General features: G+C 41.6%; 1 protein-coding gene across 6 annotated transcripts in view; it reads left to right on the forward strand.

Moving 5' to 3' along the window:
- Nucleotides 1-12,372, forward strand: part of osbpl8 (oxysterol binding protein-like 8) — a 69,417-nt gene that overhangs the window by 21,747 nt on the left and 35,298 nt on the right. For 5 of the 6 annotated variants that reach the window (XM_037461616.2, XM_037461618.2, XM_037461619.2 and 2 more), the window contains exons 3-4: nucleotides 9,277-9,313; nucleotides 10,523-10,699. In XM_037461616.2, the coding sequence (XP_037317513.2) occupies nucleotides 9,277-9,313; nucleotides 10,523-10,699 (214 nt within the window). Of the gene's footprint in view, nucleotides 1-2,160; nucleotides 2,244-9,276; nucleotides 9,314-10,522; nucleotides 10,700-12,372 lie in introns of those variants that run through there. The other variant, XM_037461622.2, reaches the window with a different exon arrangement.

The raw sequence follows: 12,372 nt of genomic DNA on the forward strand, positions 1-12,372 counted from the left end.
TGCACCTGCTGCAATCATGACGTCGATACATCTAGACACACAAGGAGCATCAAGTATCGGTTCAGGCACTCTTTAAGCCAGCGGTATGTTTTAAAAGTGCCGTTTTAGAACTAGTATCAGGAAAACGGCTAACGATATTCATCCAGTGGATCATTGTAAACATAAAAGCATACTTTATCGGGCCCAATTGAATGTAGGGAAACACTGTATATACCTTTTGGGATTCTCATTTTTAGTTATAATAATATTTTCTCACTTTTTTATGTATACACAGAGATTTCACAAACCTTTTGCTCATGGAAATTTAGTTTGAAATCCTTTGGTCAAAATGTGTATGAACCCTGAGCAACACGCCTGCAACGAAGTGACTTGCCAGGGAGATAATCAAACAAAATAACAGATTAGCTTCTTTTTTTTCACTGTACATCTTTCTCCCACCAACCAACTTATTCCTTTCCACATTATATTTCAATTGATCTATGGACAAATGTGGTGGGAACCACAGCAGGAAAGTCATCCTGTGCCATCTTTTATAGCCATTTCACTACCCACCCGTTTTGTTCCTAATTGCACAGTACCAACAAAAATGTTCTGTTGTGCAGACCTCAGTTTCACTTTGCCTCAGGACCCTACACGTGTTTGTTGATGACATGCAGACCATTTAGCTGAATCTTGTTGTACAGATGATTTTCTTCTCTGGAAGGCGAGGCACCGTATTTCCGCCTCTGCAAACGACCTTTGGTTAATGCATCTACCTTCATGACAAAGTCTGCAACATCTGTTCATTGGCTTTAGACAGCTTGAGCAGGTTCACAGGAACAGTGCAAACCTGTTTGTGACAAACTTTCACACACAGCCGTGCAAAAGTTTAACAATGCGTCAAAGCTAACAAGGAATCGAGGCAGCAAATCGCTAGTGCATTCAGCGCTGAATACGCTGATATCATCTCAGACAATCCATGTTGAATTCAGAGTAAAATAACCACCTATTCCAAAAATATGAATTCAATCCACTGCTTTCTGCCTGCAATACATTCAGTAACTGTCTTACATGGGTCCCAAAGCTTCTTGTCTCTTGCCTTAAAATAAGTTTAGGGGAATTGGGGGTTTGAATCGGCCAACCACAGCTGAATTAGTGTAAAAAAAACGGATTTTTACTCTTGCCGTTTCTCTGCCGTGAGGCCTATATTAAGCCTCTAGAGTAGTTCAGCTTCCCTCTATCAACGTAAAGCTTTCCAGGATTACCGTTCACACACGGGGCTATAACTTAGATATGTGTCTTCGCTGGTATCGCCATGTTTTAAAAATGTAAAGTTATTTTTGTTTGCCATATTTATTTATAGTAACATATAAACTGAATGTTACACATCAGAACACTCCCCTTCCCTATCCTGACAGATAAAAATATTTCCAGAGTAATTACAGTTTTTATCAAGGCCTAAAAAAACGGCTTGTTAAAGCTGTCATTGGCCATATAATGAGGTCACATGATTGGCTGCGTCGTACATGCGTCATCCTGAGGGGTGATTTTCCGAGATGGGAGATTGGACCGCTTGCTTTGGTTTACTGCCGCAGAAGGACCTTGCTAAACAAGAGCATGGAGAAGAGCTGTGTGGTTTGGGTTGCGGTAGCCATGTTCATCGACGTGCACAGAACTCCGACTCGCACCACAAGCGTCTTCAGCACACCAGATTCTCTTCTCTTCCACTCGAGCCCTTTATATACCGCGACAGCCCACTTCCTTGTTTTAGGGCCGCGTGGTATTTCCCTGGTGCGTGTGTCAGATGATGTTTGCCTGACAAACACGTGTAAAAGAGTTGCATTGTACGTCAAAAATGCCCAACGGGAGGTTTGTAGAAAGAGATGGCGGTTAGATGCTCGGGGAGATGCAAGGCGGGAGAGCAGGATTCCAGATGAAAAGGCGCTGACAAAGGGTAAACAAATTGCTGCGATGTAACACATTAACAGAGTAGGACACCATTACTGGTCGGAGGAGATGAAGAAAAAGGGGAAAGGGCACTCATCAGAGAGAGGGAGAGAGAGAGGGAGGCTCGAATTCTCTCGCATGCTCGTTCTGTCTGCCTTGTCTCATCCCTTCAGTGTTTAGTTTGAGTGTGTGTCAGTGTGTGTGTGTGTGTGTGTGGAAGAGACGGGGCTGAGCTCAGTGGCTTGTCGGACCAGGTTTTGTCTGACTGAGACGCTGTAGCGGCGACAAGCTCCCCTCCCTGGGCAGACCGACACAGGGTACGCATTACCTCTCTTTCTGAGTGAGTGAATCAAAACAGAAGAACCTGAGTGGGCGGATTGAAATGCAGATGAGGCAGAGTTGAAGTTGTTCCTACTGTGTATATTTGAAGAATCTGTTTTTTTTTGTGATGAGGTTTCACTCTCGGACGCAGAGTCTGCAGCGCTGCTTCCACTGAACCTTGATTTGTGTCTGAACAAACCCATGGCACACTTTGCTCAAGGGTTTCATGAATAGCTAACACAGATCATGCTGCTCCCATTAGCTTGGTGGAGAGGAGCTGCTCTCTGTTTCAGATCGATGCTTGACTGTGCTTGTAGTGGGAGGCCGCTGCAGGCTGATAGAAAGGAGCTGGAGAGGTGACCCGGAAGGGGGGGGCAGTTTCTAGTTGCTTGCAACAGAGAAAGGAGATGCAGTGCGTTATAGATAGCTACTTGCACTTCTATTGAGGTACCCCAAAAAGCTTTCAAGTAAACACTTTCAGGCAATCAGGATTCTTAGTTGCGACCTAAATATGTAACAATTATCTAGTATGCCTACGCTGCAGTTACTCAACAACAGATTTCCAGTACTGGTTGTGATCTTTTTATTTTTGCCCACTAAAGCATCTCTGCTCTTCTTCTTGGCTGCAGCACTGGGTTGCAGGCAGCTGGGCCGGAGTGAGAGTAATCAGATTGATAGTACTGGCTGAGGCCTGTGTTCATTTATTCTGAACAGCTGCTGGAGTTTCAACTGGATACAACTTCCAGGGAATTAGAACAGTGATGATGATATATTACACTATGAGCTAGAGTTTTGAATTCAGACCCCCAAAACATACATATATATATATATGAATTCTAGTAATCAGATTGGATTGGCATTATTCTTGTTGTTGCTATTCGGTCTGATATTATATTCATGCTGGCCATTGTCAGTGGTGGAACGAGTATTTTAGGTCCTTTAGGATTTAAAATACTCCACTTCAATCAAATGTCCTGCATTCAAAATCTTACTACAGTACAGGCAATACAGATATGATATTAGATCGTTATCAGTGAAGCTACATTATTAATACGAAGCATGGGTTCCTGCAAGTGGTTAAGGCGACGCCATGCCAGCTGCTATGTTTAAAGTCACAGGAAGGTGACTTGTGTGTGGAGCCCTGACGATTGAACATGGTGTTGTTAGTGAAAGTGGGACTATAATTTAGTTTCAACCTACTGCTGGGTGCTTTTACAATCCATATCCAGCTGTGCCCAGCCAGATGTTCTACTCCCTCACTGTTGAGCCGTGCCTCGATGGCGGTGTGAGGTTTAACTTTCAGTTGGCCAGTGGCCCAGCGCTCAGATGGGACTGAACCATGCTGAGAGAGCTACATACTAATATAATAATATTATGAGCCCAGGTTGCTTTGTATGGAAGTGATCATGAAATAGCATTATTCTGTACCTAACCGGATCCTCCCCCCCCCAGTGATGAAACTGAGAATCCACTCTGTGTGAGGCCCATGGACTCACCCAGCTACCTCTCACTACACCGGCTTTTCTGAAACTCTCCTACAATCTAATGAAATGCTATCTGCAGCCTGTGAGGTGGCGAGTGTAGACGATATCACCTTTCTCCACCTCCTATTTCTTCCTCATGAAAGATAAAACCAGAGACAAGACACAATATTGACTAAACTACTGTAGACCCTACAAACAATAGGTATTTTTTATTTTTAATTATTCACTGTGGCGGCTTCATTAGGTCTCATTTTGCGATGGGGAGGGGAGGGGCGGTGACAAACAGAAAGCCACTGGGATTGCTCCAGTTTGTTCCAGTGTCACAATGTGCCCTGTTGCTGACAATGATGTCTCCATGGATTTCCTGTCGGGCCATACAAGGCTTCATATTTTTGCTCTGTCCTCTTCCACACATATTTGGAGCAGGAATGAAATACTCTACATTTCATTGTAGCACTTCCTTATACATTTTTGTATTACAAACCCCATTCTCAGCCATTTCGTTTAAGGTATTTATACGATTATTGATAAAAAAGAGCCATGTTATTCCAGTGTTGACATATTTGTTCATTTGTCAGTGCAGAACTGTGATAAATGTATAATATACATACAATATATATATATTATATATACATTGTATATATAATATATATATATATATATTTTTTTATTTCAAATGCCCTGTTATAATGTTGCACTGTATTTGTTTCAATCTTCAATGCTATTAACAAAAGGACCCTTAATATTAGTGGCCAAGTAAAGCAAATTATGAGAGAAAAGTAAGTATTTAGAGAAGAGCTCCACACAGTTTGCAGTCACTGCATAAGTGGACGTTCGCACAGCGCTCACACGTTCTCTCTCCCAATCTACATTACCTAATAGACCTAATACACTTATTTTTAGATAGTGACTTCCTGAGGATGTCTTTAGTTCTCTCTCTAATATTTCGGCCAACATAGAACAAGGAAGCTCATTATATCTGCAGAAGTGTCCTGAGAACCTGCACATCAGTGTGTACCCTTAAGTCCTCGCTCATAGCTAACTCCATGGTAAGAATATACTTTTGAGTTTACATCCCTCAAAGTGTGATTATCATTATTAATAATTATTATTATGATGTTGCACTATGAATAATTGAGGTTGGGAGTATTTTCTTGATTGTACTATACACCCTGTAACTGTCTGTAGGTGAGTTTCTTTCTATATGATTGAATAGTGCACGACGTATATTTACTAGGGCTGTCAAAAATAGCGCGTTAACGGCGTTAATTAGCTGTTTGTTGTTAATTACGTCAATTTTTTTGACGCATTTCACGCATGCGCAGTGTGACAAATTATTCAGGTCCGGAAAGAACCTCTTCTTCTAGGGAATGCACTTCATCCTATACAACACATTACTGCCAAGTGCAGGCATATGTCAGGCCGTCAGGTTCAGCAAGTTGTTTGCGCCAGAGAGATTAAAAATTTTAATCAAATTAATCAGAATTTTCAGTGAATTAATCATGATTAATCACACCTGAATCCTAACCATTTTTTCTTTCTGAAATGCATACTAAAGATAAATAACAGGACACAGATACATAATTATCATTATTATTATCATAATTATTATTTTTTACATAAATATATGTTATTGATATTTGATTTTTTAATTCATTCCAGAAAATAATCAAATCAATGTTATTTGATAAGTTACAGACTGATTTCCCTGCATGGCTCTAGAAGGGTCTCGAGCCTCTGCAGTTTATCCCACTCTGCTGCGAGTTTGTGCTCCTGCGATGACCAGACATGACCAGACATGTCAACCCTCCCGATGTTTCAAAGCCCCCCCCGAAAATCTCCCGGACCGACCTTTCTCCCGATTTCCACCCGAACAACAATATTGCTGCACCACCCGTCACTGGGCGCGCCGTTTCAGACCGAACAATAATAAAGGTTACACCTTGAAGTCGAGCGCGGCGATTAGAACGACTGGCGCTGCAAAGAAATCCGCTACCACCCCCATTTCAGTGTGAAATATTCCCATACCTGGGAGGATTTAGATCGCATTGGTTTCTCTTCCTCCGCATGTTTCAGAACAGCGCTGCTCTTGCTCTGCTGGGCGGAGCTTTTCTTCTTCTCTGTTCTGCTGCGCGAGAACGGGGGGGGGGGGGGGGGGGGGGGGGGGGGGGGGGGGGAGCGGGTCTCTGGCACAAACAACTTGCTGAACCTGACGGCCTGACATATGCCTGCAGGTGGCAGTAATGTGTTGTATAGGATGAAGTGCATTCCCTAGAAGAAGAGGTTCTTTCCGGACCTGAATAATTTGTCACACTGCGCATGCGTGAAATGCGTCAAAAAAATTGACGTAATTAACAACAAACAGCTAATTAACGCCGTTAACGCGCTATTTTTGACAGCCCTAATTTTAAGTTAATGCAGACTTAAATAAATTAATGTAAAAAAATAAATACGGCTTGAAAGTTATAGTTATAATAATTCCTCTTTTTTGTAATTGAATCCTCACTTCTTGGTGACAGAATGCCACGTTCTGCCCTGTGTGGCTCTGAATGATAGTCAGGTGGAAGATGTTTTCTCACAGGCTAACTCAACATTCTGAGGATGAGAATGATGTAAATAGACTTCGGCCATCAAATTCAGAAGGGCATCTTGGTAGGCAGATGTCCCTACCACCACCATCATCAAAAACGCATCTGTATGTACAGAAACTAATCAGTGTGATGAGTGAACAAGTATTCAAACTAATAAAACGAAGAATCTCTCGGAATGCTAAGTGTTAGCGACACGAAAGACTCAGCTACTCAGCACAAGACAAGCACCTTGCTCTTGTTCTCATTGAGCCTTTTTCCATATTCTTACTTCATCTTTCCTCAGTGTCCTCAAAGACCAGCATTTATGTTTTGACTTTACATCCACATGTTTTGATTCAAAGCGGAATAAATGGCAAAAGGTGCCCTTCAGGTAAAGAAAAAAAAAAAACGTTTGTTGTTATCCCTGTTTTTCCTGCCGCTAACATAAACTGGGTCATAAATTTGCTGCGAGTGATGTTTAAATATTATGTAATATGTCATTGCATTTTATTCTGCGTAAGCACTCTTCATCCTTTCAAGGGCAGGGACAGTGTGCTGCTTTGAAGGCATTGTTAAGAGCAAATGAGGGTATATTCTGTTAAACACTATACATTTACAATATGTATGGTCAATTTGTTGTAATTACTTGATGGAGGAGTTTGACTGTGGGTTGATAAATTGATGATTGATTGTGATGAATCTAACAATTGTGCTGAGCCTGAGTTAAGCGGGATGTAACGTAGATAACTTATAAGTGAGGTAATAATATAAGTAAAATAAATTAAGTTGCCAGAGCTCAGTCAGGGAAACATGGAAATTGAGAGAACGGGTCAAATTTCCTTGAACATCTTGGATTATCCTTGTTGATGATTTCAGCATTTGCCTGTTTAGTTGTAGCTGGTAATTATAGACTAGTCCATCTATCAGAGCTCATCCAAACAGAATCCACAATCCTATGTTTTTATCAAGCTACTCTTAGTTATGCCCTAGAAATGGTGGTTGATTTGCATGTCTAGTCTAGATGATAAAGCCGACATGGTCATTAGCTTGTTTCATGTTTGTAATTAAATTCTGGCTAGGAGCAATAGTTCCAACTGTGTGCTGTGCCCGGTTATGAGATTTGTTAAAGTCTGGGGTCAAAACAATGAATGGGAGCTCAAATCTCTGGGCGAATAGGTGCTATTGGCAGCTCACAGATGGTGATTAACCTTGTTAACTAGAAAAGGTGCTAAGGTGTGGTGTGATTACAGGCACTACACTCTCACTTTGTAAAGGTGTGTGCATCAGAACTCCAGAAAGGAACATCTGGGTGAAGCACAGATAATGGAAGCATTTTTACAATGTCCTAAAAACAAAACGCTAATGAAATTGCTAAGCAACGTCCACAAGCCTGAATCCCTGAACTGTGAAAACACAACTGTTCTATTTATTCACTCGCGTGTCTGAATATCCCGCCGCCTCAAGGCACCCAGCACCAGCTTGATCGATCTCCTCCAGCCTTCAATCCAATAACTAGAGAATTGCGTATTAGTTCTCTGTGATTGGATTGAATGCCTGAACTGTGCGCTTTCAACTGAAATGAATGCAGCTTGGGGAGAAAGACATGGACCACCCCCTCCCTGATGACATGAAACATTCTCTGGCGTTCTCGTCTTCTACGCACGCTCGACACTCAACAGAATCCCAACTGCAAACCACTGGCTGTGTCCGGGCTTCCATTCTTTCTAGAGCAAAATCATTTTAGTACCGTCCTAGACTCGAAACTAGACTGTGCAATTGAACTTGACACCACCGAACAGTCCATCGCAGTCCTCGCTGATGAGATTGCACATTTGAACACAACTAGACTTGATGCTCTGGCTTCTTCTACCATGATGTGTGGTATTATTGAGATGTAAGGAAGCTGCGCCGCCGCCCACACATTCTCAATCGCTTGTGCGCATAAACCTTGCCTGAAGCTTGAGGAAATTGTAAATGATGCACATGAATACGATAAGAGGTTTGGGGTCATTTCAGAAGCCCCATGTGGTATGAGTACATGGTGTTACTGACCCATTGCTATTGACTCCTTTGTACAGTCCTTCTATTTTGGGAGTGGAGGGTAGGAGTTTGTCAAAGAATATGAGCTGCCTCTGTTGGAATATTTGCAACGTTCAATGTCTAGATATTGAACAAACCAACTTTTGATTAGCCTGTCATGCAGTGAGATGGACCCCCCCCCTAGTGGAGTAACCCACCAGCAGCTTGATGTATAGCCAAGAAAGAAATGATTCACTTTAACTCTCGGTCAGTCTCCTTCCTGCCCCCACACACTCAACTGCATGATCAACTGTCAGTAATCACCGGGTGAGGCTTTTATAAAGAATATAAATCATGTCAGTTGTGGAAGTTGGCAACCATTGCCACGAGTTTATATTTTGTTAAACCAAGCAGAAGTTGTGATGCTCTTGTTTTGGTCGAGGAAGGCAGGACTGTTGTTTTGGATGTTTATGAATCTGTAAGCCATTTCTAAAGCACAATCCATAGCAACCAGATATTCAAATATATTGGAATATATGTGGGGGGGTTTAAAGCAAATATTCAAACGTCATTTTTGAGCAAATTTGACAGCCCTAGTGTATATGTGTGTACATATACGTGCCAATCTTTAGATAAGAGCCACTCCCTTGTCATTCTCTCTATCCCATGTCATTATATCTGCCATTGCCCCGACCGGTTGCCTGTGTCCAGTTGTGTCCTCAGTTAAACTAATGTCTTGTTTTTTCTTTTGTTTTGTCTCTTGTCTCGTCTTTTTTTTATATTATTTGTTGTCATCCTGCGTGGCTTCTGCTCCTCCTCCTGCCCCGATGTGATGCTGCCCAATACCATCCATCCTGTCCGTCCTCCAACATCTGGTCAACAACACATGGTGGATGCCCCCCCCTACCCCCCTCTTGTATTTTTCTTTTTTGGTCTGCACCCTTTACCCCTGCCAGCACCACGCAGAGTTGAGAGAGCACCATGCCACCTCCGGTAAGCCAGTGACCTTTTAGAGGAAGGGCTAAGGGCTGGGCACGCCGTCAGGGGAAGGGTCAGTGCGGGTGTTTTAAGGACAAATGCTACGGTGTTTCCTATATTTCTTTTTCCATGGTTTTATGTACTTAAACTGTCATTAAAACAATTGAAAAATATATGTTAAAGAATCAAATTTGCAGTGTAGTTTAAGGATTTTTTCATGGTCAAATAAAGGCAGCAGCAAACAGAAAAGTCTTAATCTGGATTTAAAGGAGCAGCAGGACTCAGCGGACCTGCAGCTTTCTTGGAGCAAAAAAAACTGAACGCTGCTGCATGTTTAGTTTAGTTCAAATAGGAATCAAACCAGTTAAGTGCTGGTTCAGAGAGTCCCATCCAGTAGTATGTCATTGTCGACTGTGTCAAATGATGCACTGAGATCCAGTAATACTAATTCCTCCATTGTCTGTGTTTAAGTGGATCTTGTTGAAAAAGAGCAGTTTCAGTACTGTGGTGCTGTCAAAAACCTGACTGGAAGGCATCATAACCATTATTTGTGGTCAAGAAGTAGTTTAGCTGTTCACTTTTTCAATTATTTTACTTAAAAAAGGATGTTTGCTATTGGTCTATATATATAAATTACAATTTTGGCTAAAATTAGCCTTCTTTAAGAATGGTTTATATAACAGCAGTTTTTAGTGGGAACAACCTGAGAGCAGGGATGTGTGTACAATTTATAAGAGATCAGTTTGATGCAGTTTGAAATAATTTTGATAAACTGAGTTGGAAGAATATCTAAGCAACAGTAGTTGTTGTATAATGTTGTATAATGTCATCTAGGCCTTTATGGTGGATTGAATTAAATTGTGTATTAATTATATACACAATTTATCTATCATTCATATAGGCAGTTATACAATAGTTCCATGTCAAAAACATATCTGCTATTGTTGAGCAAAATCATGCAGTGTCTGACTTTAGCAGAGAAAATAATATGTTCTAATTTTATTTATATTTGATCTACTGCAAAGAGCTCACGAGGAACAGCTAGCCTGCTCGCTTCATTAGCGCTAGGCAAACAAGGTGTAGTGATAAGGGACAGGCACACAATCATAAGACAAGGAAAACAAAAGGAGAAACAATCGTTCAATGTTCTCTGATGTGAAGTAAGAATGCTACATGTCTGATCTCTCCTCGTCACGTCGTCTCTTTTCATCTCTCTTTCTGTAGCTGCAGTAGTGTGCGGGGATGACACCGTCCTTCTGACACCGAGCAGGATGAGCCAGCGGCAGGTGAAGGAGCGGGACAAGGAGAAAGAGAAAGAGAAGGAGGCGGGCCTTCAAACGCCCAACAGGGAGCTGGTGGCCAGCCCATCCAGCCTCAGCCCGGGGGTCAGCTACAGCCACGGTAGGATGCACGGTTTCACTTTTTCCAGCTTATAGCTTAGCTTTGGTTTTTGCAGTAATACACGGAGCTCCACGGATTATTTTTAATTTTCATGATGTCATATAATACATAGATGGCCTCTTGAACTCGTACAACTGTTTTATCACTGGCATTAACACCACATCCTGATTTATAATTGAGAAAATTGCTAATTAATAAGAAAAAAAACGAATGTGCTCCAATAAGCCTAATTAATGTGCTGTTTTTCAGCAAAAACTAATTCAGCACTTCCATGTCATTGTGGTAAATTCAGGACGCAATTAATTTCCAGAGCATTTTTTTATATAACGATAACAATCAACGCTCTCTAATAGAAATATTTATTAATATTAATCTTAATATTTCTTTTAAGCACAAAATAAAATCCATGTTCTCTACTTTGCTCACCTTTGCCAGTGAATTAAATCCACCACTTCCTGTGAAGCCACTGAAATAACAACTTTTGTACTCCTTTAAATGAAACGCTGATCTCACAAGTTTTAAAACATTCACTCAATTGAGGTCATTCAGCAATTTTCTTACATTGAAAATCTACCAGTGGTTCAGAGAGAGTAATCCCTCTTATCTGTGATGTCTTCTTCATATGACAAATTTACAGTGCTGTGAGTAGTATTTTCCCTCTTTCTGGGATCTAATTTATTTGCAACAAACACATTTTAATATTAGACAAAGAAACCGCAAGTAAGGTAAATGTGTCCCTGTGTGATGAGGCTGAGGGTCAAAGTCCAGTTTCTCTGTCCCAGATGTCCTGATAAAGCACTTTAGATTGACTTGGACATGATATTGGACATCTGCTGCCCCCGCGACAGCTGTCAATGTTATATTTATCACGTACCTTTCCCCTGACACTCTGGCCGAGGAAACATTTAATCAAAGCAACAAAGCTACAGTGTGATCAGGTTTATATTCTCTTTCTTGTTTTCACCTCGGTAGTCTCTGTTATTGTGGAAAAATGTGTTCCGGCAGACACTGTGTTGCCAGGTGTTTGTATGTCCGTGGCTGGGCTCCAGAGAAATATTTTTACTCTAAGCTCTGGTGCTCCTCACTCAGGATTGTAGGAACTGTCAAATGAAGACAGAGACTTCACATTTTCCTCTGTTCTGAAAACATATAAAAAGACAATTTACAGAAACAACAATGTGTCTGTGTTGGAAAATGGCACAGGGACTTTGTCATTGTGCTATTTCCTTTTCATTGTGCCATAGTGAATGTTTTGCATGCAGCAGATCACATCATTACAGCTGCTGTGTATGACATGTGCGCCACAACATCTCAACAGCAAGTGTACCTGTGGTGAACTCCAGGTCAGACTCCTCTTCATCAGGCTCTCGGCACCGCACCGCAGAGACGTTGGAAAACGTCTTCACATTCCGGCTGCATGGCTGTAAACCGTCTCAGTTCTCTGCGTTCTGATCTGGACAGAGATCACCTCATCATACTGCTTGTGTTACAGTGCCCTCTTGAGGGTTCTCTGCTGGACTCCAAGAATTGAATGCACATTTTCTCTGTGTGTTTTGTTCAACGGTATCCGAGGTTACATATCCTTGCGCACATGGCCATGCATGCAACTGTTGTGTACTCTCTCTTGCATAATTGAGTCACTTTTTGGCTCCAGCTAGCCATCTGTTGCAGTG

The sequence above is a fragment of the Pungitius pungitius genome, chromosome 2 (genome assembly GCF_949316345.1).
Source record: "Pungitius pungitius chromosome 2, fPunPun2.1, whole genome shotgun sequence".
In the NCBI taxonomy this organism is placed as follows: Eukaryota; Metazoa; Chordata; class Actinopteri; order Perciformes; family Gasterosteidae; genus Pungitius; species Pungitius pungitius.